General features: G+C 42.0%; 1 protein-coding gene across 1 annotated transcript in view; it reads left to right on the forward strand.

The window, feature by feature from the left end:
- dock2 (dedicator of cytokinesis 2) overlaps positions 1 to 10140 on the forward strand; it is a 115450-nt gene extending 105310 nt beyond the window's left edge. The window contains exons 39-51 of the mRNA XM_074648823.1: positions 1804 to 1908; positions 2469 to 2610; positions 3593 to 3674; positions 3860 to 3944; positions 5350 to 5436; positions 5674 to 5850; positions 6374 to 6457; positions 6561 to 6698; positions 7829 to 7956; positions 8237 to 8441; positions 8594 to 8699; positions 9307 to 9455; positions 9885 to 10140. Coding sequence (XP_074504924.1) covers positions 1804 to 1908; positions 2469 to 2610; positions 3593 to 3674; positions 3860 to 3944; positions 5350 to 5436; positions 5674 to 5850; positions 6374 to 6457; positions 6561 to 6698; positions 7829 to 7956; positions 8237 to 8441; positions 8594 to 8699; positions 9307 to 9455; positions 9885 to 9947 — 1551 coding nt within the window. The 3' untranslated portion in view covers positions 9948 to 10140. The remainder of the gene's footprint in view (positions 1 to 1803; positions 1909 to 2468; positions 2611 to 3592; positions 3675 to 3859; positions 3945 to 5349; positions 5437 to 5673; positions 5851 to 6373; positions 6458 to 6560; positions 6699 to 7828; positions 7957 to 8236; positions 8442 to 8593; positions 8700 to 9306; positions 9456 to 9884) is intronic.
- Positions 10141 to 26340: the final 16200 nt, after the last annotated feature.

Here is a 26340-nt window from a genome sequence, read left to right on the forward strand (position 1 = left end):
TTTCTTTTCTGTATTTCTCAGCCTTCTCCACTAAATTCCCTTTATAGATGTTCTGGGTGTAAAGGGGGTGTTTGAAGGAAAAGAAGAGACTTTTTAGAGGCAATTTGATTGCAGCAGTAACATAGCTCACTTCCAGTGCTCCTGATATGCACTGGACCCTTGTGAAATTAAATACGTGATTAATATAAATGAAATATGAACACTAGTCAAATAGCGTTTGCCTTTATACAGTAAAACTGAATTTATACAAATTGTCCTGCAGAGTCTAAGTTCTACATTGTCTACAGTTTTTTTAACCTCAAAGAAAATATCATTATGTCCTTCATTTACACGTCAGTAAATATGCCACTCGTGAATTTTGAAGCTTTTGCGGTGACTTAAAAAAGAGAAAATGAGACTACTAAATGTCATCACGCAGACTCGTCCACCGTTACAGCCCCGTTGTGTTTACTCGTGTTCATGTGAACGTGGTGTTCGTTTATAGCCTAACGTTATCTTTCTACTTCTGGCGATTGCATTCACTCTTCAGAAATCATAAAAGTGGTGTTCACTCATGAAGGTTATCTTGCTGAACAAAAAGTATCATAAATGTTTGTTTGTCACAGAGCTTATTTTCTGCAATAATCCAAAACCCAATGGAAAAAACCCATTGACTTTTTGTCAAAGGAACCAGTGCGATGCTACCTTCCTGGTTGGTCTACAAAAGTACATCATCCCTGCACCACTCTCTATGACCCACAGGAGCGTGTCATAAAATAATACTGGTGGTTTAGGCAAAAAAACTAGGTGGTTATGTTAAGGCAAATGTCATAGTTGGGGTTAAAATAACTACGTAAGCCACCTACGTAATTGACGTAAACTAGATGTAGTGATGTCACATGCTTATGTGACATAATGGACGTAAGTAAAAATTATTCAACGTTGACTTTTGGTTTGGTGAAAGTCCTTCGTTTGACCCATTCGCCACCCCTCCCTTCCTATGCCCTATGCAGACTTAATCTCTATTTATACTACTCTTTATACTGCGTCATCTGACTTTTTGGTTTGCTCCCGTCATAATTACTACGGCCACGAGAGGTCGCCTCCTAACTAAATGTTAATGTGGGTTGTAGTAAGCTGCAGTACAGATGACCTACGGGGTCGTATTTTGCGAGAGGACAGCCTCCAGTCAGCAATTTCCACACTAAATGAGTCAACTGTACTCTCGAATATTAAATATGAATACTTGACACTTCAAGTCCCACTTTTAAATCCATCTTTTTTCTGAAGAACTCTGGTTTGAACTTCCACTATTACCATATGACCCCAAAAATGTGATTTTTCATTGCCAATCATCAGCAACTTCAAACCTGTCCTACCCCTTCTTACTCTCAATCACCCCTCTGTTTCTTTCATCTCTTGCTGTGACACCACAGCAGAAGTGATTCCCTCCATACCCAAATCCAGCACCACCTTCTCCTCTATCTCCCCTTCACTCAACTCGCCTTTCCCCCTCCCCACAGAGAATTACACTTTTTTCCCAACAATAGAGAAATCTCTTTCTTTCTTTATATGACTGCAGCAGCGGCTCTCTCAGCTAATGTCGAATTTATGTGGTTATATAAATGACAGACATTGCCCTTGGATGCCGTGCATTTTATTTTTGCTCCATCTATCATCCTCAAAGGCCCGGCATTCTGCTGAGGGTAGCTTTGTCATTGGCACAAGCTGATAAAACTGCTACGGCTGCACACAGCGCCCATCTGAAACTCTCCCCTGAACACATCCTCACGTCTCTCTCTTTGACTCTCTCTCTCTCTGCAGGAGAAACAAGCCAAGTTCTATGAAAACATTATGAAGATCTTGAGGCCCAAGCCGGACTACTTTGCAGTGGGCTACTACGGACAGGGCTACCCTCCATTCCTCAGGGTTTGTGTTTGTCACTGTTTGGGGGGAATAATAGTTAACAGTATTACAAAGTAGAAGCATAAAGATTCACTTTATGTGTAAGGAACACGAAGGTATCATTGACTCCCTTCCTTGTACAAAGGGGTCACAAAAACTTTTTTTCTCCATTATCAGCACTGAAGCTAAGCTATTTAAAATTGCAGCAGTGGACAAGTTTCTAAACACACCAGCAAGAAGGTTAACAGAATGGGACACATAAGTACCTTATGGGAATGTTGTAGATTTCAGCAAAGTGCAGAAATACAATATTCTGCTGTTTATAGCTCCTACATTCATTAGATGTGTTTATCTGCTGGGGTAAGGACTATGATAAAGTCAGTGAGTCAGTTTTTAGAGGGGCAGCATAATGAAAGGAGACCAGGCAAAGGCCCACTTAGAGAAATATATGCAGTGTCTACCAGACTGTCCTGTTGAAGTAAGTCAAAATAAAAAGAGAATGTCCCTGTGTTGATCACAGGAGAAAATATCTAATATAATAATCATTATCATCATTAACACCAGTACATTTCTTATGTCTTCAGAACAAGGTGTTTATCCACCGTGGCAAGGAGTATGAACGCAGAGAGGACTTTCAGAACCAGCTGATGAGCCAGTTCCCCAGCGCCGTGCGCCTCAACATCAGCACCATGCCAGGAGACGACATCAGGAACTCTCCACTGCAGTGTATCCTTCTGGCGGCATAACACACACTCAAAAAACACACAAATGTCCAGTCATATATAGATGTACATATATATACAGTATATGTGCTGACAGAGCTAACCGTGTTTACCTGGGGGGAACCAGAGGGATGGTGCTACGCTTCTGCGCCATCGTCGATCGGGACGCCGTTATCAGCTCTAACCGCAGTATTAGATCAGTACAGAGCGGCGGCCGTGAGCTAGCCAGTGGGGCACGCCTACATGCACGAACATGCACTAAAAGCACGCGCAGCCGGCCCGGCTATGTCAACAAAGCACAGAGAAGCTGTGATTACAACACAGATAGAGAGAGAGTGACTTCATTCTCTGCTCAGGTAGACATTACTCCTCTATATCTTTACATAGCAAATTGTTGTTTGCTGCTATATTAATGCTCTGATTATCGTGTAGAGCACCTTTAATACACACATTAATACACATTAACATGTATGTGGGTTGGTGCAGAAATCTAAAATCCAGTGTTTTCCTTTTACTTTGAAACACAATGAAACATACCCAGACATCTATGTGTATTAGAGTTATTCATCGAGGGTCTTGTTAGGCAGTGCAAATTCAAACAAGAGAATCAATAAAAAACAACATTTTAGCGCATACTGTTAAATGAATGGAGCCTGTCTGGACGTAGATATAGGTCCTTATAAGCCATCCTTCCCTTGATGGTGTCAAATTTGTCCCAACGGCTTTGCTGAGTAACTGTAAAGGCTTACAATTACATTTGTTTTGTAATTTAATTATGTAACACTGTTACATGTAATGAGTTATTCCCCCACACTGCTAATCCTAAATAAAATGTTTTGTTTACTTTTGCGGTACCTCTGTATATTACAACCCAGCCGCTGGAGGTCGGATGCATCCCTCAAATATCAGTTGTACATTGTGACACAGGGATGGAGAGATACTCTCCAGCATGTAGTGATGTTTTATTCCTGAGTGAGCTGAACCAGACATCCAGTGTTTCACAGTGCAGTCAGTTCTCGAGATTCCTCTTCGCCTGAAGAACAAACCTGTTCCCGACCAGATTATCAAGTCAGTTAAACAGCATGTTGAACTCTTCATATTTTCATAAAGAAAAATGTGAATGACTGTGAAATGATATGCACTGAAAAGGAATAGGCAGTTCTGAAAATTTCACATTTCCTTCTTTGTAAATTATTTCTTTTATTCCCTTTGTTTGACTTTAACCCGTCTCCCTCTTCTTACAACATGTGCAGCTTCTACAAGTCCAACTACGTGCAGCGTTTCCAGTATTCCAGACCGGTGAGGAAAGGACCTGTGGACCCAAACAATGAGTTTGTTGTGAGTTTTTTTTTTCCTTTTAATGAAAAGACTAAAGACCACTGGGACCATGAAAGTGTTTCAGAAACTGTTGTGTATTTGCATTGTTATGAGTCTGAAAAAATGAGTTCCTGTTCTATAAAATAATAGGATTTTATTAACAGCAGTGTGGTATAACTGTACAAAAACACATCAGATATGTAATAATATTTCAGATGAGCATTTAAAATAAACCCTCAGATTCAGTTATTACTATAGTGTAAGATTAGATATCAGATTGTGTAGTAGTGAAGAAATGAAGTAGAACAAATGGCCAATAAAAAAAAGAGTGCCTAGTGTTTAAAACAAAATAAATAAATAAATAAATATAGACTAAAAACACTGAGAAAAAGAAATAGGCCAATGCAGGACCGGTGGGAAGAAGTAGGGATGTGATTAGCTGTTAAAGAGTATATTTATTGATATCAAAAGGGTCGAACAATCAAGGATGGACACATTCTCGCACCCGCAAGAGAGACAAAAACCAAATAAATGATTAAAAAACAAGATAGACGGTTTATACAATTATGTATAACGAGGGTAATCACTGTAGGCATAATGAAGGGGTTAATGGCATATTAAACACTAAGACCCACATGGAAATGTACCTTGAGATCTCAGTCCAAGCTAGTCCATAGAGACCACTCAGAAGGGCCCCATCATCTCTATTAAAGTCCTGGAAGGGGTCCCAGATGTGAAACAAAACTTAAAAGGTTTGTCATTGAGCCAGAAGCTTCCAGCTTCCAAAGGGATGCGTTCCATAACGCTCGGAGTCCAATGTGAAACCGTAGGGACAGAATCTGAGAGAAGCACTTTAAGCAGCTTCAGTGAAGAGGGGCTAACGTTCAGTGCTGCTGATTGTATTCCAAGAATGCAGAAAATAGGTCAAGGGACAGTTTTTTCTTAAATGTAATGTCCATTTCTGCTGGTGTATGATTTATTATTTTAATAATATAGAACAATTAACTAAATTGATGTCTCTGTATTTATTTGTTACATTTTGTTTTACAAAGTTAGGAAAGCAATGTTTAAGTCCAAAATGATGTTGATCACTTCCACACAGTGAGAATTACACTGAATGCAACCTGCCTTACCCATTAATCACAACTGTATTTGCATACTGTCTGATGATCACTACCTTTTGGTCCACTGTATACATGTGCTACCATGCCATTGTTCTTGTGTCCGTTAGTTCAACGTGTACCAGTATACCATTCAAAATTCCACCACAACATCTGAAAAGGACTTTAAATCATTTCTTCAACAGCAGTAAAAAGAGCTCAGACTTTAATACAAGATGTGGTATCGTGTTATGAGTATTCACAAGGGGGAGAGGCTCATCTAATTGCTTTCTGTCTTGTTCTCCTTTCCATTCCTGTGTTTTTAGTCAATGTGGATTGAACGCACAACCTTCACCACTGTGTATAAGCTGCCAGGGATCCTGCGCTGGTTTGAGGCCACTGACATGAAACATGTAAGTCTGTGTGGGGGAGTCTCACCACCACTGATTAAACTCCTTTTCTTTTTTACTAAATTTTGTTATTCTTTTTGAATTTTATTTTTATTTTTTTATTTTCTGAATTCTACATCTCCCACGCTCCCACCCGACCCCGCTCGCTTACTTCCTCGGTCTGTTTCCTTTTTCCCTCATTTTGTCATTTCTCTCTCCTTCTTCCCTCTGCTCTCTCCGCCGCTCGGCTTCTATGTCCAGACTACCTTGTCTCCGTTGGAGAACGCCATAGAGACCATGGAGTCCACCAATGAGAAGATTCTGACCATGATCAACCAATACCAGGCCGACTGGACCCTTCCCATCAACCCCCTCTCCATGCTGCTCAATGGCATCGTGGACCCAGCTGTCATGGGTGGCTTTGCCAAGTATGAGAAGGTAAACTGTGAAGAATCAGCCCAAGAATCCAATTTATTATTATATTTAAATAGTATAAGAACAGAGAAGTTCAAATCCCTCCTGTTGATTACACCTATCACAACTTTACATTGACTTTGGCTTGTTTTTCTCATAGCGGCTTTACTTTGTATCTAAACAAGCACTGATTCATTGTGACCTTGTGGGTACAATTTAAACAAAGATTCACCATCTCAGTACTGTTTTTTTTTTATTTTTCATTTGCAGGCTATCTGAGTTTAAGAGAGAAAAATCAGTATCGCCTCCTGAGGTTGAATTACATTAAAATTACAAAAGATTACATCAACTGCAAAGAACTTATTAGAGTATGTTGTATTCATAAATAGAATATTATTAGTATTCACTCAGTGTAATATCCGGCAGAGGATAAGATCAGTTGCCTTAGAAAGTGCACATGTGGGTGGAAAAGTTACAAACTGCCTGGGCAAGTGAAACGTATAGCCATGATGTTTTAAATGAGTTTTTAATATTTCCTCTGTATCAGGCGTTCTTTACCGACGAGTACAATCAGCAGCACCCAGAGGACCGAGACAAACTAGTGCGCATCAAAGACCTCATCGCATGGCAGGTACTGAACACGCTAATATACAGTCTTGGATAAATGTAGAGCACACACCACATGTTGCTTTTATGTGGACGTTCTGTTGACGCCATAATATTTGTACCTATAGATCCCGTTACTGGGTGGAGGGATCTCTCTCCATGGGAAGAGAGTGATGGATGCCTTGCGTCCTTTCCACGAGCGCATGGAGGAGTGTTTCAAGCAGCTGAAGAAGAAAGTGGAGAAGGAGTACGGAGTGAGAGAGCTGGTAAGAACTGGAGGGAAAAGGATGAGAGAGAGAGACAAAAAGACATTGTGTTTCTCTGTAAGCCAAATCAACGCTCTTTTCTGCGAGGCTGATCACAAACTTACTGTGTGAAGCCGCGCGCTCCAATTAAGCTGCAAATGAGCTGACCCAGGCAAATTTTGAAGATCAAAGCACTTTCAAAAGCCTCTGAGTGTAGTGTTGATATGGGATTTGTACCTTTTAGATTTCTCCACAACCAGTACATGGTTGGGATGCTCAGACTGCGGCTGAATATGGCCATTAACTTGTAAATTGGCTCTGCCCTTCAGGAGAGATTAAACTAATGATGAGTAGGAGTGATGTGCTGTTTTTAAGAGGAACTTCACTTCGCTTTGCTTTTATTGCATTTTACTTTTGCTTTGTTTCACTGTCACGAAAGGTGCTATTCTAGTAGTATTGTCTTTGTATCTGGATATACAATAATATATACAGTATCTATAATTAGGGCTGTCAGTCAATTGAATACTCTTATCAACATGAGTTGGCAAATATGCTGCTTTATGCAAATGTATGTATATATTTATTATTGGAAATCAATTAGCAACAGAAAACAATGACAAATATTGTCCATAAACCCTCACAGGTACTGCATTTAGCATACAAAATATGATCAAATCATAACATGTCAAACTGAAGCCTAACAGGCAACAACAGCTGTCAGTGTGCTGACTTGACTATGACTTCCCCCAAACTGCATGTGATTATCATAAAGTGGGCATGTCTGTAGAGGGGGGATTCGTCGGTACCCATAGAACCCATTTTCATTCACATATCTTGAGGTCAAAGATCAAAGGACCCCTTTGAAAATGGCCATGCCAGTTTTTCCTCCCCAAAATTTAGCCTAAGTTTGGAGCGTTATTTATCCTCCTTCACGTCAAGCTAGATGGTACATGGTTGGCACCATTGGATTCCTTCGGTTTTGTAGTTTCATGTGATACCAGTATCTTTACTTTAGCTTTAAAACAGCCCACAACAGCATCAAAATGCGTTAATACTTTAAAGAAATGAAAGCGTTAACGCGTTATTATCATGTTAACTTTGACAGCCCTATATATAATATAATAAAATATTGTTCAACTCTCTATTTCCAGCCGGACATGGATGAGAGGAAGTCCACCCGTCCTCGCTCCATGCTGCGTTCCATTCGTCAGTCCATCATCTCCATCTCCTCACTGCAGGGATCTGAATGCGGGACTCCAACCAAGCTCCATCCAGACAGGTAGCATATATACAGTATACAGTATATGTGTTGACAGATGAATTTATCTAGTGACCTTAGAGTGTGATGAGAACCCCAAAGTGCATTGCAAGAATGACACATCTCCTCTACTATATTGTCATGAAATGGCCACCAATGTTTCCTAATTAATGGCATAAGGTCATCTCAACTGCAAAGATGTATTTTTCATGAAAACTGCATTTCACAACAACGTGGATAAGAGAAAATCAACATTTAACCCCTTTAATTTACTACTCGCAACCTTCCTGCCTCCTCCCAGGGACTTCCCCCCCGAGTCGCCCACCTCCTGGACCACCAGCCTGCCACGCTCCAGCGGCAGCATGAGTGGAAGCACAAGCGAGGGGGTGGTGACAGTGGGCGACACCGAGGTCAAACTGAGGAAGAGTAAGAAGAAGAAGAAGAGGAGCAGCATGATCTTCATCTCAGAGGAAAGGGATAGGACGAGCACACTGGACAACAAACGGGTGAGATTGAGCCTTATACTGGGAGGTAGATCACGGGAGGAGAAAGGAGATAACTATGAGGAAAGGTAGAGAGAAAGAAAGGAAGGGAAGAAGAGCTGAGTGTCTGTGGACGTGTTGTTGCTGAGGTTTGTGTGATCTCTGTCTCCCTCTAGCTGTCTAAGAAACAGGAGTTCCGCAGTGACACCAACTTGTCTGAGCCAAAAGAAGGACACATGTCGCTGACCAGTGCCAACTCCAGATCCCTGCCTGCCATCACAGGTGACTAACAGATCCACACAAATCCACCATCCATCAATAGTGTGCTGGGCCCTCAGAGTCAAAATATAAAGTTATGCCTTGAGAGGAAGTACTGTACTGTAGTGAAAACACACACAAGGTCATGGCAGGAATATGACTGTTTTTAAAATAGTATGTTAAGAACAAATTGGCAAGCTACAGCAGTAGCCTGACCTAACACAAACGCTGATGTAAGGTGGCAAATTAGTGCATCAGTCATGTCGGTTGTAATTTTTTCAGAACTGGGCAGCAGCTTTGCCCAGTTTATATTTCATTGTTCCAGTGACATAACCTCTGTACCTCAAAACAGTGCATCAGTTTCACTGGCTTCCTGCCATGTTGGACCAGGCCAGCTGAGCCAGCACTGACTGACTGTGGTGTTAATACACAACAAGCTGTACAGCCTCACTGAACATACACACAGTGCCACCGGTGTTGCCAGAGCGCACACAGTTCATCAGTAGAACAGCTGCAAAAGCACAATTAGTCACTTTAAATGGTCTGGCTGCAGGAGGAGGCAGACGTTTCATTGTAAGCTGGTTCTCAATGAGACACAAGCAATAAATCCTTGGTTGTTTATGTTATGCAGGTCTGTCCTTGGCGGTGGTGGGGGGCGCAGAGGAGGTGGACTCCGTCAGAGCCAGGAGGGACAGTAAAAGCATGTCCGTCTGCGGGACCTCTGACCGAACAGCGGACAGACGCTCAAAAGGCGTCATTAACCTCCTCTTCAAGTCCAAGGTGAGGCCAGCAGGTTTAATGCAGTCCCATATAGAGAAACACTTTGACATTAGAGAATCAGATTACATTTTAGGATATACATTTATCCGCTTTCTTGCCAAGACTGAGAAGATTCATACTACTCCGATGTATGTATGCTTTATCATACAGACATGAGAGTGGTATTGATCTTTTCATCTAACTCTTGGCGAAAAAAGTGCAAATATTCCCCCAAATGTTGAACTATTCCTTTAACAGCGGTCGTACTGTATATTTACCACCTACAATGTTAAAGTGTAAACAATCTAATCTACCGATGTGTATTATTTGAACATTTCTACACCAACACAGTCTTCCAGATGAAAATAATGGACATATTTTCAGTCATTTTTACCACTAACTAAGATTAAACCTTGTGTTTACATTATGCATGTTTGTTTGTTTCAACAGAGCTCCAAATCAGAGGATGCGAAGCCGAGTGATTCAGCCAAAGGCGGTGCCAATCATTTCTGAAATCCTTTATTTTAATTCCCTGTTTCCCCTTCAATTATCTTTATGCATTTATTTTCACAAAGAAGTTCACATAAACCTGCAAGCAAAACCAAATTATGCACTCTCTCAGTTTGCCTGTCAGTCTCAGTATTGATGTTGCCTTAATATAATTGATTTTTTTTTTTAGTCAATAAAGACTATTTTTGTGGCGTGACCTTTTTCCTGGTAATTCAAATGATTTCCAGTGAAGCTAAATGCCATCTTACAGCTTTTCAATCAATTCTGCTTCTACAAGAACGAGCAAACACAAACCATCCCCGCCGACGTGCTTGATTAAAAAGCTTCTTATTATACGGTTTTCAGCATTGTTGTGACTGACTGAAGTTAATGGGAAAATAATCATTTGATAAAGCACAAAGGTTACCGTGTCCTCCCAAAGGACTTTAAACAGGACACGCTGCTTTGGAGCTGACACAACAAAACAATAAAGTCTAATAAATTCTAATATAATAGGGAGCAACCAACTGTGGAGCCTACTGTAGAAATGCTACAGCATTTGTTGTGTGCACACAGACACGAAACAAAACTGTTCAGTACATCTTTTCCAATCTAAATCATATCGTATATTGTGCATGAGTTTGAATAACCATTTAATTTTTATTAAAATGTAAAAACATCAAGCTTAAAGGTACAGTGTGTAACAGTTTGGATGATTTATTAGCAGAAATGGAATAACTATGTTTTCTTTGTATAATCACCTGAAACTAAGAATCGTTGTGTTTTCGTTAGCTTAGAATGAGCCCTTCATATCTACTTTGGGAGCGGGTCCTCTTCACGGAGTCCGCCATGTTTCTACAGTAGCTAGTAGAATGGACAAACCAAACACTGGCTCTAGAGAGAGTCTTTCGTGTTTTTACGTTACCTGAAGGCCACCGTAGTTCTGCGACACGCTTGTGAAGCTGTGATAGCCACAGAGTGCAAAACTGTGATTCCGCCAGCCGCCGTCTGACTTCTGTTACTCCTAAAGTAATGTAATTATGGTAAGGATGGCGTGAAAGTGAGGCGAACAGAGTTACCACGGTTTTGCACTCGGTGGCTCACGTTACCGCAGTCTTTGAAAGGGAGGAGTGAGCGGAGGGGTACTCTGCTGGTTGCAATCTGCAACCACACCACTAGATGAGGTCAAATCCCACACACTGTACCTTTTAAAGGAATAGTTTGACATTTTTTTCCTCATCGCTTCCTGGCTCTAGTTTAATCAAATATGTCCTAGTCTTCACAAAATTATTGATTCTTTTTTTTCCAAAAATATACTTGAGTATGGGTAAAAGGTATGTTGCATTAAAAGTACTCCAACAAGTATTCAAAATGACACTTAAAGGCAGGGTTGATAAAGATCTAAGAGGTTTTTCGGTTGGATCATCTTTTTAAATCTAGTGTTCACTTGCTAGTTTCTCAAGATCGCCCACCCTGTCTTTAAGTAACTAGGTAAATGTAAGTCGTTACTACCTCTGCTCTTGACAAGAAAGCATATACGCCTGTTTCCTGAAATATTGAGCTAGTGATTTATTTCTTAGATGGCGCCATACAGTACAGTAGATGCTGGTTGGTCTTTTTCAAGGTCACCACAAAATACTCAGTATGTAAAATGCACACTGTGTGATTTGTAATCGATGTTGATGTTACTGCTAGATACAATGCCCAAAGAATCTGACCGCTGAGTAAGAGGGAGTGTGAATAATGTAAGAACAACCCAGGACAGACAGGTCTGCAGGGTCGGTGTCTGTACAGCTCTCTGGATCTGAGGAACTCTTGTGTGCCAGAGGAAAAAACAACCTCATAGAGTGGAGAGCTGATTTCCTCTTTTCTCCTGCAGCAGCAGAAGAATGAATGTGAGTAGGAGAAGCATTGCAGCCTTAAGGCCAGTGTGCAACTTTATTTCATGACTTGTGTTCTCACTCAGTTTGCTGGTGATACCCCCCAGGTACCTGAAGGTCCACTTCTGAGTCGATGCAACTAAACCCTCCAAAGTCCTGACAGATGGTGAGGTGGGCAGGAAATTAGCTTAAGTTTGACTTTCTTCATCGACTTTAGTGGCATTTTAATAAAGATATCAAGATCAATTGTTAAAAGAGCAGAAAGGCTGTTGCATATTATGAATATGAATTAGTAGCCAGTGCAGTCAATGAGGGAGATAACGGATCACTTACATTGGTAAAAGCTCATTATGAGAGAAAATATCATTTTAAATTAGGCTGTTTTAATGTTTCATAGATGTGGAAGAATACCTCACATATGCCCAGTGGTGCTTTTATTTCCTCGCGGTCTCTCTGTGCTCCGTCCCGCGGGAGTGCAGACAGTCAGAGGGTGATTAAGAACAATGTAGACATTGTTCCTTCCCCTTAATAATACGGCCATTATCTGGTGCCACACTGACCACCAGGTTTCTCCACAGCCAATTTAAAGTTGCCTTTTAAAACTCGTCTGAAGTCCTGTACTGCAATGCTTCAGTCTGGAGTGTGGATCCTCTGATTAAACCATTGCTCCGTGACCACGGAGTGATTTTAGTCCACAGACATCCATCTCACTTCTGCAAAAAAACAGGATGGATTGAGGGTTGGTGGCTAAGTTAAATGATATGCTGTATATTCTCACAGGGAATGAAGGCGCTGTATCGCATCACTGACCAACAGATTTCCATTTAAAATACCAAAACTGTCCTGGAAAGTTACCAAAACACAGATTGATAAAATCTCTGGTGTGTAAAGGGAGAAAATGTGTAAAAACATTTCATTTCAAAATCTAGAAGTACAAGAAGCATGCTCAAAAAACTATCAGAGATTTATTTGAAAACTATGACTCATTATTATTGGCTTGTGGCTATATTCATCATAGTTATATCAAAGTTAATGATCCCGCTCTGTGGCTGTCAAAAACTCAACACACAACTCCTGCAATTAGTATTAAGTGTTACTTTTAGCTTCTGAAGGCATGTCAGATTCTTGTGATTTAGTTTGAAGCTTTTATTGGAGCTGTCGTTTTGTTTTGTGCTATTACTTACATGTCATATTAATTGGTATAACTTATGTGCTCAGACGGCGTTCTGCCTGCTGCATTTTGAAGACTTGTTATGGCATCCAACTCAGCTGCATCTTTAAAGCCGCTATGTTCTGTTCGTGGGTCAAGCGGTCAGACGAGATATATTACATTTGGAGACTCACAGGTGCAAAAGACAGTTTTGTGTCTGTTAAAAGCACATAATGTGTCCTTGGACGACCTAGTCAATTTCTGTTGGTCATTACATCAGTTTATATTAACATCCTGAGTCCTCAGAGCACCACGCAGGCTTTCTTATGAGGAATTTATCAGCAATCCCTGCTGAGTTAAAGTTAATAAGAACATTTAGTTTCAGTGTGATAGAATTTGGAAAATGTTGAAAAAAATAAAAATGCACATCCATTAAGAAATCTATTTCATTGAAACAAGCACAGGATATTGTATTCTATATTAAGATAGGGCATGAGTTATGTCTACACTGCAGTTTATTTTAACATACAGAAAATCATCTTGCTTCTACAAAGCCCCAGTGATCATTAGATAGTTTTAGGCACTTGTGCTTGTATCTGGCTGATGTATATCTATTGATATCAAAGGAGTCCCTTGACCTCTGACCTCAAGATATGTGAATGAAAATGGGTTCTATGGGTACCCACGAGCCTCCCCTTTACAGACATGCCCACTTTATGATAATCATATATATATATATATATTATTTTTTTATTGAACTGTGATTGTAATGTAGGTACAAATATGCAGCTGTTTACTTATAGACACCATCAAGAAGACACATTGCATATGCAAGGTGTGGGTGTATATTATTAAACTCTACCAATATGTAGACAAAGCTGTAGCTTGTTTGCGCATCCCCCAGAAAGCTAAAATCATCAAAGAACTTTAAAGAGTTGATGCGTTTGTTTGAACGCTGTTTGAAATGTTACTGTCAGGGAATGTGATTAAAGCACGGTTGAACATGAAAAGGTCTAATTTATTTAGGATGTAGTGAAGCGGTCAGTAAATTATAGATGCACTCACTGTGGACTCTTCAATAGCTATCTAAAGTGAGCACAGCTGAGCCTGAGATCTGCAGGCTGCTCAGAGCTGTCGCCGCTCTGGAAGACGACGGACACGACTGAGCAGCTCCACTCTGTCTGTAATCATAATGGATTTCATAATGAGCGTGTTGATGGAAAAGAATTCATCGGCCGTCGGTCTGATGACGAATTCTGATGCAGATATCTGTTCATAGAGATTAAGAGAAAGTAATAAAAGTGGTCATTTGGAAACAGTTATACTAATGTGTAGGTAGCGCGGTGGAATCAAGCTCATCTACAGCTAATTTCAAGCAATTACTGTCATTATTGTTGAAGTTGTGGCAGTGCAAACATTGTGTTGTGTCACAACAGCTGAGTCTGTAGATGTGAGGATGGCAGCATCATGTCTCCACAGCATCATGATGAGAGTTGTAGTTCTGACATTTATCCACTAGGGGGCAGTAACGCATTGATGTAAGGCTTAGAAGAGGAAGGAAGAATTATTTCACAGACCACCAGCAAGCATGTTGTGATCCAAAAAATTAAAAAAATCATCTGATAAACTCTGCCAGACTGAATGAAATCCGTTCTGGTCTGCTGTAAGTGCAAGACACGTGAAGTAGTTGCTTTTTCTGCTTGAGTGTTTTCTCACATTAGAGAGGCGAACCCAGTGAATCTCTGCTTCTCACACCTGCTGGTGATTTTAGCCACAAGGAAGTGTCAGCTAAAACTTCATGTCACAGCTGCAGGGGCTTTCTGCTCATGCGGCGTCCTCCTCACCAAGAAGGCAGCTATCCAGCTGAAATGTGAGGGGTAACTCATTATTATGGAACTGATGATATATGCATATTTTTCACAGGCTTCTTCTCCCTTCATCATGAAATGCACCTCCTCCTGTTGGCCACTGAACCCTTACACATCTGTCAACAAAGGGGATGATTGTGTGATAGAAGTTATGGATGGGGTTAACACCCGCATTGATCTTGAAGTCCAGGAGAGAACAAAGTGTTATAGGCTCTCTTTGGTCTCACATCTTGAAGGCGATGGTTAAAATTAGCTCTGAGATATTGGCTTTTTGTCCCTCCAAAGTTAAACTTATGCACACGGTCGGTTTTCTCATTTCCTCAGCTCTCAGTTTGCCTTTGGTCAGCAGTGTTTTGATCTATGCTCCCCTTTTTCCAGCCAAGGTCTTAAAAATCTAGTCCAGTAGTCATTCCAGTGTGTGTTTGTGCAAGTGAAAGATAGTTGGGGTTAGAGGAGGCTATGAGTATTTGTCACGTCAATGAGGGTGTCCTTGATGTCTGCTATTGATATCAGAGAGTAGGAAAGTGCACAAGAAAGTCATCGTGGTAGAAAATATGACTTTTTTTCTGTCTCCTCGTCTCTAGCTTTCTCTGTGGTTATAACTGAACACTAGCTGGATTTTTCTGATACGGTTTTTGTTAATTACTGGCTAGTTGGTCCCAAACAGGCTGGGTGAGTTTTTGTTTTTGTGTGCGTTTCTGTTGTAATATGAACTCAGTTTTATTCGTGCACCAAGTTTCACACCAAGTGCTCCATTGACAATTAGCTCAGGTGTTACATGTTGACAAAATTGTCAGTGAGTAAAAAAACACTGGTAACCAAACATGCCGTGGTTTTAAGAGCTGCTTCTTATTACTTTCAATTTCATTTTTTAAACTATTACCAGATACTTCATTTGTTCAGTTCAAATGTGTTTGAAATGACTCATTCTCAATATCGGCATGTGTTTATAATTTCAATTCCAAGTCACCTTTTTTATTTTGAGATTCCCACTCCAGCCTGTAGAGTGCAGTGTTGAAATGTGCCAGCAGTGAGCCCAACCACTCTGGTTGAATCTATAAGGTTATTAAATGAAGGCTGATACAGGTGTCTGACCCCCATGGGAGCTATGGGGTACTATGACACATGCGCAGTATAACTGGAGCTGCTGTTGGAGGGTCGCAGCAGACGGCTCTAGAAATAAAGGGAGGGTGACCGAACTTTTTGGGACGAAAAACAAACTACAGTTTTTTTGCGTATTAAAACATTTAATTGGAGCGACTTCGGGCTGCACGGTGGTGCAGTGGTTAGCAATGTCGTAGGTTCGAATCCAGCTTGGGGCCTTTCTGTGTGGAGTTTGCATGTTCTCCCCTCGTCAGCGTGGGTTTTCTCCGGGTTCTCCGGTTTCCTCCCACAGTCCAAAGACATGCAGGTTAGGTTAAATGTTGACTCTAAATTGCCCGTAGGTGTAAATGTGAGCGTGAATGGTTGTCTGTCTCTGTGTGTCAGCCCTGTGATAGTCTGGCGACCTGTCCAAGGTGTACCCCGCCTTCGCCCAATGTCAGCTGGGATCAGCTCCAGCCCTCCTGCGACCCCGAATGAGATAAGCGGTTACAGATAATGGATGGATCCAGCGAGAAAAGCGAGTCCCCAAGTCTTCTCTCACACCAAATAAGTCTACTAACGACTTGCAGATTCATTTAACGACACGGCCCACGTCTTTATTTTTCGTCTGAAATATATCCTGACTACAAATGCCTCAGTCAAATGAATCAATCATCCCAATGTTGTATGATCAGCTATTGAGCCTTTTGGCAAGGGCAGACCAGATTTTACAGCGCATTTGTTGCACCCCAATGATATGATGCGATATGACCCCATGACTTCTACTCTTTTTAGCCTCCTTGGTTGGATGGAGGAAGCTGATGTGTTAGGAAAGAAGGCTGTTGAATAGCCTAACTCTCTAAATCAAGTCCAAAAACGTGCTAGTTATCAGCCATCCTTCTCCTCTTCCCACCTTTTACTCTTCTACTGTCAGTTCACGTTCTTGCTCTTACTTGTTGCTTACTGCCAACACTTCATCCCTCTCCTCACCCTTTCCATCCCATTTTACACGCAAACCAAGACTCTTGAAACTCCCTCCATCTCTTTTGACAGGTTTCACAAACAGCTGATGGGGGAGAGCAGAAAGTGGAACAGTGCTGCTGTGAGTTTTTATGGGGGGGCTCCTTGGTAATCCTTAATCCGACAGCTCATTGAAGCAGGACGTGCTGCTCACGTTCCCTCTTTCTGGGATCGCTCACAAGGATGCATGTGAGTGTAATGTACCACATTTAATCTGTGCCTGCAGGCTTATGAGTATGGATTATGTATATGTATAATACAGGCACATATACTGTATAATACACTGCAGCATGTGGTTTAGCCTAATATTGCAGATGACAGGGTGCTGGAGTGTGTCACAGTGGCAAGGAAAGAGATGAAAAGCATTACAGTATATGCAGAACTAATTACAGACACGTACACGCCTGCTTTCTTACTGATATTCTTTACACAGATAGACTTGTGTAGCTGTGTCAGGTTCATATAATTCAGTCTCTCACCTCACTCACAGTATAGGAACATTAATTGAGAAGAAATAGAAATATTGATTTATTTGGTGCAAAGCTATTTCATATAGCTCTCTGCAAAATTGAAATTTCACACCAGCAAAAGCGAGAGCAGGAAGAGATCAATGCAAACCCCCAGAACTGCATCACGCACAAAGTGCAGCAAGTGTACCGGTGGAGCATCCACTATATGACCCTGTCAATATCCCACATGCTGTGTGTCCATTGAGACAACTTTTGGGTCTGACGTGGTCTTTGTGGGACACCTGCCGGGCACCAGCTGCTTTAGAAGAAAAGCCAAGACGCACAGGAAGCTGTGTATAGAGGGGAAACCCAAGATAACCTGATGTAAGAGCAGGAGATTTTATATCTGAGATTCAGGACCAGAGTCTGCCATTCTGTGTACTTTTATACTTGTGTATCCAAGCATTCTTTCCACCTGGTATGCTGAAGTAAGCACCAACTCGTAATCAGCATGATTCAGCACCTTTAATCAGCCATAACAGCACTACAGCCCATTCATTTGTCAGTAATCAGGATTTGTAGCAAGCTGCATGCTGTGTGATGGTTGAGCATTCATGTCAATTGAACTTGAGCTCTGTTTTAGTGTCTGAGACTAAAAGGAATTTACATTTTTGGAAAAATGCCTATTCACTTTCTTGCTAAAAGTTAAGCTAGATGAGAAGAATACCACTCATATGTCTGCTGTTGCTTCATATGGTACCGACTCTACCATATGAAGCTACAGCCAGCAGATAATTAGCCTAGCATAGCATAAGACATAAAACGTGTATGTTTTGGCACTGGTCGAGCCCAAATATATTAGAAAAAACACCTAAAATCTGTTTTCAAAAAGTTGTTAAAACTACAGATATGATTTCTACCTAGCTTTCTTACCAAGGACGCTGTCTCTGATCCTTCTCTTACACAGCCATGGATACACCTGTGGCCGTTAAGTCAACGAAAATCAACGTCGGGCTTGCTCGCTCTAAATAGACATGAACGAGCATCGCTCAAAACAGTGAGCTAAAACCACAATATCGCTCTATATTTCACCTGCTTGGCAGTAATGTTAGCTGACCAGACGAAGGTCTCTCCATGAATCAATGCTGATCCTAGTGTTTGCAAATCTCCCCACTGCGGGACTAATAAAGGAATATCTTATCTTTCCTGCTTCAGCCTCCCAACCGCGGTGGGAGGGAGACACCGGTCAGAGACGATAACGTTTCTCGCTGCGGAGCCCCGTCACTTCACAAGACATGGGAAACCTCTGTTGGTCTGGAGGAGCTGCAGCATTTATTTCTGCACAAACGTCCACTGTACATTCACTAGATATTCTCAGAGCTACTAACTCTTCTGCAGTGTGTAGTGTGCGCACATGAATGTGAGGTTGAGCGAGCTGAGTGAAGGCAAGCAGGCAGGCAGAGGAGCAGAGTACAGCAGAGACTCCGGCCCTGGAGACCAAAGCTATGGTCTCCCCCGCGTCCTCCGACCGCGGCCAACACTGTTTTGCAAGACGGGCTTCACTAGGTATAACTTTGCGGTTTTGGTGCGTCCGTGTAGTTTGTGTTGGAGTCTGATGGTACGTGTCCACAGGGAATCTGAGCAGCGCAGCCACACGCGAGCGCGCATATGCGAGCGCGCATGGGTAACCGACCCGGGTGATTTATACATGTAAAAAGTTACAAACAGTCCCTTTAACAAACCCTGATTGTTTTTTTTTCTTTTTATACATGTTTTCCTTTCCTTACATTTTTACATTTTATACTATGAAATATATTTACAGATTTTTTTGTAATGAAGAATCCGAACACTTTTATGCAACTACTGTATTGACCTTTGTAAACATCCATGGATCTCTGACAGCTCTGATGGACATCCATGATCTTGCTAGCGAGCCACCATTTTGGAGTGATGTAATTGTATACAGTAAAGGTTCTTGGTTCCGGTTCTTCTACGGCGGTTTCCTGGATGGACTCAGACGTCAACCTCATGGTCAACACTTTGGGTTGAAAAAGTAAGATAATATTCCAAAAGTAAATTATTGTGCCTTACTTTTGGTTCGTGACGGCAACGATATATTTGTTTTATTTGCCACTAGACATATGACGGCAGTTGCTATGGGGACAAAAAGTTAAGTAGCTATGGTAACGTAACGCTAACGTACAAGTGTAGTTACGTTAATCCAACCATTATAAAATCACGATACAAGACAGGAGGACGACCGCAGAAAAGAAAAGAAAAGCTTAAATACACTACAGAAACGATGCTGAGCAGAAATACGGTGTACTTGTGTTGGGCTGGTAGTTAGCTAGCTGATAAGCTAGCAGCAAGTTACGTTACATGTCAACAAACGCTATAACGAGGGCTTCACAATAAAGCAAGGCTCTGTGAACATAGCTTGTGTTCAGGTCTTAACCGTGCCCTTATCCTGTGAGATTTATTTTAGTTTTATCTTTTAAATAATAGTATAACAATTTCATTTAGTTTTCTTCACAGAAGTGAATGAAATGCTGAGATATAGGCCAACTGTATATATATATTTTTAAAAAGTTGTCTTACACCCCTTAAGATCAACAAGGCCTCGCGACCCCCCATGAAGCTTTAGCGGTACTCCCCAGGTTGGGAGTCAGTGCCCTCAAGAACAGGTTGGGAACCACTGACTTAGACCTTACAAATTGGAACAGATCTCATGGCTCAACCTGCCCGGGTTGTAACGCTACAGACAGACATTTGATTTCCACCAGACAGGAGCAATGAGGGTAGCAGCTCTTCTTTAATTTGATGGGATGGATCACCGGTGGCTGGAATTAAAGATTGGTAAGCAGGATCCATGTCATCCTGCAACACCTCCAACACGTTTTATAGAAGTGAAACTAACGAGCGTGACATTCGCAGGTAGCTGCAGGGCAGGCAGCAGCAGAGAACGATGAGTGAGTCTGAAATCTTAAATCGACCTCCTAATTGGTGATGGCCATACTGTACTACTCAGGAGAGGCAATGTGTGGTGGTACCACACAAGTTGTGTATGTATTGTGTCTGTGTGTGTGTGAGCTCTGTGGCACTACATTTGCTACCATAAATTTCCTTGGCCTAATGACAGTCTGTGCATGTCAGAGAGACAATGGCTGAAGAGGAAATGGAGAAAGAGGAAGATGCAAGGAGACTGAAAGGAGAGGATATTATCTGTTGGTGAAACAAAGAAATAGCCAGTGAGGTGCTTTGTGTTGAGAATGTTGGACTGAGATTACAGTCCAACACACGCATTGTGTGCGTACACAGAAAAGCACCTTGGATCAAAACATTGAATGTTGAGTCATACCCAATACGCACCTGCTCACATGTAAAATTGCATTTAATTTTTCCCATGATAGATGTTGCATAATGCAGTGTTGACCCCAGTAGGCGGATCTGGTTGATGCTTATTTGACAAATTGTCTGTCACTCAAGGCCAGGACCTCTGATCTCCCACAGCCACAAGCCTGCTGTTATGATTAGCACCTCAATTTACAAATGTCACTCGTTTCAATTGACGTGATTGAATTGAAAATCCCTCAAGTGCTTAAGTGGTGCTGAGGCTGACCTTAAGGACCAGTCAAATTCCCAACTGTGGGAAACCTGACTGGTTTAATGTTTGCATTCGTGAATTTAAGCAAATGTTATTTGAAGCTCACAATTTGTCTACACTGTCAGCTAATTTGAATCAGTCCGTGTTTTACTCCCCAGAGCAGACAGACTTCCCGGTTTCCACCAATCAAAGGCCTCTACTGACACATTGACTCATGCTTTGGAGATTGTGTGATTCCTTATGGACTGTTACTTTGGGAATTGAGAGTTTGTGTGTTTTACACCACAAGGAAAAATGGTAAAACAGGATTGCGTTACATAAACAATGAGGATGCCACTTGACAAATCTCCTTTTTCAGCCAAATTGTAGCTCTTTCTTTTTAAGCATTTTAAGTTCCATGGAGTGTCCAAGTCATATTAATAAGGAAACAAAGATAAATATTAGGGATGCTAATTTAGATTTTTTTCTGACCGATAGCCAACAAGATTAGTGCATTTCATGCAACGGTGCTGTGGTTTTAGTGCCTAACAAGCCGGCCAGCTGCAACGACAAGCTGATGCACAAACAAGTTAAATTTACCATTTATCTCCAGCTGCAGTGTATGTGCAAAACAGACAGCTGAGTCCCCAGTTCACCCATCCGGGAGAGTTGGCAGCCACGATGCTGCATGTATTGTCAAGGACACTTGCAGCCACTTTCCCAGTAAAAGTCTCCACCGCATCATTTAGTTTAGCTGCGAGGTTCAGCTGTGTGTCAGCCCGGCGTAACGTTAGCGAGTGTCCGACAGACCGTGTGCGTATGATGTGCTACATTCGCAGCTGTGGCATTGCTGGTGGCTTCGTGCTCCTCGTTGTCACACACATACGGTCTGTCAGCCTGGTGTAACGTCAGCGAGTGTCCGGCGGGCCGTGAGTGTGAGGTTGTCGGTGGCGTTATAGCGTTCAAAAACAAACTTTTGACGGCGAACGCAAATCCTTTCCCATCACGCAAAGAATCTGAAGTCAAGCATATACCACTTCTGTGAATTGCCAGCGAGCACCATGTTGGACTTAAGCGTCTGTTAAACAAAGTGTGCATACACTACAGTAACAGACTTTGTCAGCACTTAAAGGGATTGTGTGAAAAGTCACATCTTGGTCATTAATGTAAAACAGTTCCAGTGATCGACGGGGGAAATGAGCATACGTCTCGGGGGAATCACTCTGGGTATCGGACTGTCCGCCCACTGATTAGGCAGTTATAACCAGAAGCCTGGTTGCCACGGTAACAGCCCTCTGTCACCTCCCGTTCTCACTCGCTTCCTGCTGCTCTCCACTCTCTGCTGCGCTCTCCTGCATGCTCCTTGTCTTTTTCTTTTCCAAAGGGCAAGTGCTGGCAAACTTCTGGTGCATGTGTGTCTGTCTGTCTGTGGGTGTGTATAACTGTATGTATGTGTGTGTGTTAGTAACAGCATGTTTGTGTTATCAGTCACGCAGAGTGGCCACTGTCTCCCCTGGCAATGGACTGTGATGCCAATCTGTTGCAGCAGCTCACAACAAGTACTGAGCTGGAAAGACAGACGGAGGGAAAGTGTTCCCTTTCCTCACCTTTTTTCTTTCCTACCTTTTTTTCCGATCTTTGTTTCCTCTTTCCCCTTCAATTTTCCATCCATTTTCCCTTTTTATCCCTCATTTTCCTAACTTCTCTCCGTTCCTCTCCAGTGCCTTCCTTCCTTTACTTCTCTGGTCTTTGTCCTCCTGCTTTACGTCTTTCCTTACTCGCTTCAATGAGTCCGACCTGGTTTCATGTCCTTAATCTTCCATTAACTTCCACATTTCTCTTCTAACTCCCTATCCTTCTTGTACACTTCCTATCTGCTTTTCTTCCTTTTCCTATTCCTTGTTACACTTTTCTTTTCTTATCTTTCCTCTTCTTTATTTAGAAATGGTTGCAGGGAGTTGCAAAGGTATGGAAGGAATGAACTGGAATTGTGCTTAAATAGAGATAAGATAGCCTGAATCAAACTGTGGCACCAGCCATAACCATAAGGGACAAAGGATAATAGATAGACAGCATCGTGCAGAGGAAAAGAGGAAGATGGCAGTGTATGTGTGTGAGATCTGGGAACAACATCCTCAGGTGAAAATTAGGCTTATAAGAAATGTGGTTTAAAGCTATTTTCAAGTAAATAAAGCGCTCACAGTAATAGTGGTGTGAGATAGAGGCGGCAGTTTGTGTCTCTTTAGTTTACTTATAGCAAAATGCCCCACCTTAAATCCAGGGATAAACCGTACCAGAGAAACAGAAAAAAAGATTTGTGGACTTGAGCACAGACAGATATCTGACCTGTATATCTGCAGATGAGATTGAGATTGCCTTTGGGAGAGTGAGGCACACTGCTGAGAGTAATTGCAACTTGGCAAGAGATGGAGAATATAGAGAGAGAGAAGGAGAGTCACGGTTTCAGGTCACAGAATCACACATTTTTTAAAAAGCTCCAGGACATTCAGATCCAGGAGTGACGGTCCCCGAGGATTCGGAGACACCCCTCTCCATCTGTGTGTGCCTGGCTGCCAGATGGATGCTGAGCTCTGCTCGGCTCGTATCAGAGCAATGCAGACCTAAACTCACAGCTATAGACGGAAACGGCGGTTCCTGGTCTGCAGTTGTCAGGACCTAACAAAAGTGGTCCAAGGAAAGAAAACCGGTGAACCGTCGACAGGGTCAGACCCAAGGCTCATTGATGCACGTGCGGAGCAAAGGCTGGTCCGTGTTGTCCGATCCAATAGAAGAGCTGCTGTAGCTCAAATTGCTGAAAAAGTTAATGCTGGTTCCGATAGAAAGGTTTCAGAACACACAGTGCATCGCAGTTTGTTGGGTATGGGGCTGCATAGACCGGTCAGGGTGCCCATGCTGTCCTAATGTTATGGCTGATCGGTGTATATTGTGGGGAGATGCCACCGCTGTAATGGCGATTTGGTTACTTCCGGTATTTCCCTGGATTAATCTATACCCACCTTGGATTGTGTGCATTGCAGAATATATTCCTCCCCTCTATGATCCCACTGGTCTTCTTTGTCTAGCTTATTACTATATATTAAAATTGATTTGCAATGCTTGCGATATTAATTTGCAAATGTGATGAGAACAGAAAATATAGGAAAAGTAATTTTAAACTTGAGTTGTGAATGCAAAGTATGTGCTCTGCCTACAGAGTACTTAGCCACTGAGACACCCAAGGCGTGTCAATGTCTTTGCCTTTCACCACCCTTTATTGTCCTCTTGTTCTCTCTGTCCATTTGCTTGTTCTTATTTCAACAGAATGGTAATTGGTGTAAGAGTTTATGGAGGACAGGCAGGTCCCGCAGGACGGCCAGTCCTCTGTATGAGTCTAATTAAACACAGCTTTCTCATCGGCGCCCCTCCTTCTTCTCATCCCTCTTTCCTCCTCTCCTCCCTCTCGCGTCCCCGTGATGCACAGTGGGCTCATTAATTACTCTAGAGCTTCCAGATCAGCAAGCTCCGTCTCAATGTCATCCAGTGTAATAACATACAAGCACTCATGGAACTGTAGACAGCAGCTCTGTTTGCATTATTAGTAATGAAAGGCTGCGGACTGAGCTGTTGGACATGTCTTTTTTACTCTAGCCAGATGGCTGCATTTCCCCATAAGTGAGCGTGTGTGTGTGTGTGCTTTGATTTAAAGTGTGTGTCACAAAAGGGCAGACAGTCACCATTCCCTGTTCTCTTAGATCAAGATACAAGTGCACAGCCATTTCTCGTCTCCCAGACTGATATCTGACAACCAGAAAGAAAAAGAGAACAAAGACACTATAAAAGAGATTCAATCTCTAGCAGGACTAGAAAACACTTTAGGCTGAGTCATAGTTTCAGACGTTATAAAGAAATACATAGCAAAAAAAGGGGGAGGAAAGCCTCGCCAGAAACAAGCAGAAACTTCTGAATTTAGTGAAATTTGTATCAAGAAGAACTCTGCCAATAGGGGAGAAAACAATTACTTCTTAAGATTTCCATAAACACATACAGTAGCTACTAGGAAACACTATTTCACCTTTAAACTAGTTACACAGATTTATCCATAGGACCAGAGGAGATGACAATACAGAAACACTCTCCTACGGGAGAGTTATTTTCTGTTGTATAAGAGGATCTGGATGTAGATATATGAGTCTATCAGATCTGTAGATTTATCCAATGGCTGCATCAAACAAATTCTGCAAGATGTTCTACAAGCAATGACCCCCTTTACACCTGGCATTCAAATATGTCTTGTATCCAGATTGTATCGAGATACGATTTAACCTGATTACATTTACGTATTAATTTGTCTCCAGTGTCCATATTGAGATCCGATTGAGATCCGATTGAGATCCGATTGAGATCCGATCGCTCCTGCTGGGCACTGCTAGAAAGGCAGTGCGTACTGTAATGCACAGACACGTCAGCCTCAAAACGCCGCCGTTTAGGGGGAGAGGGCCTGCAAACGTGACTTTGAGCTACGTCTACACTCGCGCTCACAGAGGGATGAGGAGAGGAGACACTGAGCACAGACCGAGCGGTGGCAGTGGCGATGATCTCTCTGGTCATGGCGGTCCAGTGACCGGAGGAGCGCTGAGAGCGTGCTGCAGGTTGAGCCCTGCCCCAAACACAATTGCATTTATACTTGTGTTCATTGTGGTCACAATGCGTCCGGATCACAATCAGTCTTCAATATGTTTTGGGTGCATTTACACCTGTAATTTCATGTAGTCAAGCACTATTCGATTGCAATCCGAACTCCCAAAACACATTTTAATGGCAGGTATAAAGGGGGTCAATATGTGCAACACAAGTCCACTACAGAGTTAACCAATACCGAGGCTCTTTAAAGGTTGGAACAAAACAAATATAATTTGCTTGATATGATTGAACATACAACTTTTCATAGTTGTGTTTGGGCTTGGATTTATAGCCTAACTGGTTATAATCATATGGAGATTTGTGAGAATTTACATGAAAGTTATAATAACTTAAGGGAATGCAACTCCCTTATCTGCTCACGCTGTCAAAATAATACTATCTTTGAACAAATCTCCCACTGAGACAAATGCATTACTGAAGGGAAACCAGCGTGTGAAAATGTATATTAATGCTTCAAGAATAAAGCAAATGGCTGGTTATAGCAGGAGTAAAGAGGAATGAAAGGAAGACTCGGGAGGAGCTTAAATGTCGGGATCAGCGGGGGACTTCCCCAGAGACTGTTGGTTTTCTTCAAGTCTTGCCTGAGGTGAAGTTATCTGAAAAGTCCTGCTGAGCGGAGGTTGGTAATATCAGAGCGGAAGGCTGTTTTTACATGCAAGAGAGAGGAAACAGATGATACGAGT

The sequence above is a fragment of the Sebastes fasciatus genome, chromosome 10, assembly GCF_043250625.1.
Source record: "Sebastes fasciatus isolate fSebFas1 chromosome 10, fSebFas1.pri, whole genome shotgun sequence".
Classification (NCBI taxonomy): Eukaryota; Metazoa; Chordata; class Actinopteri; order Perciformes; family Sebastidae; genus Sebastes; species Sebastes fasciatus.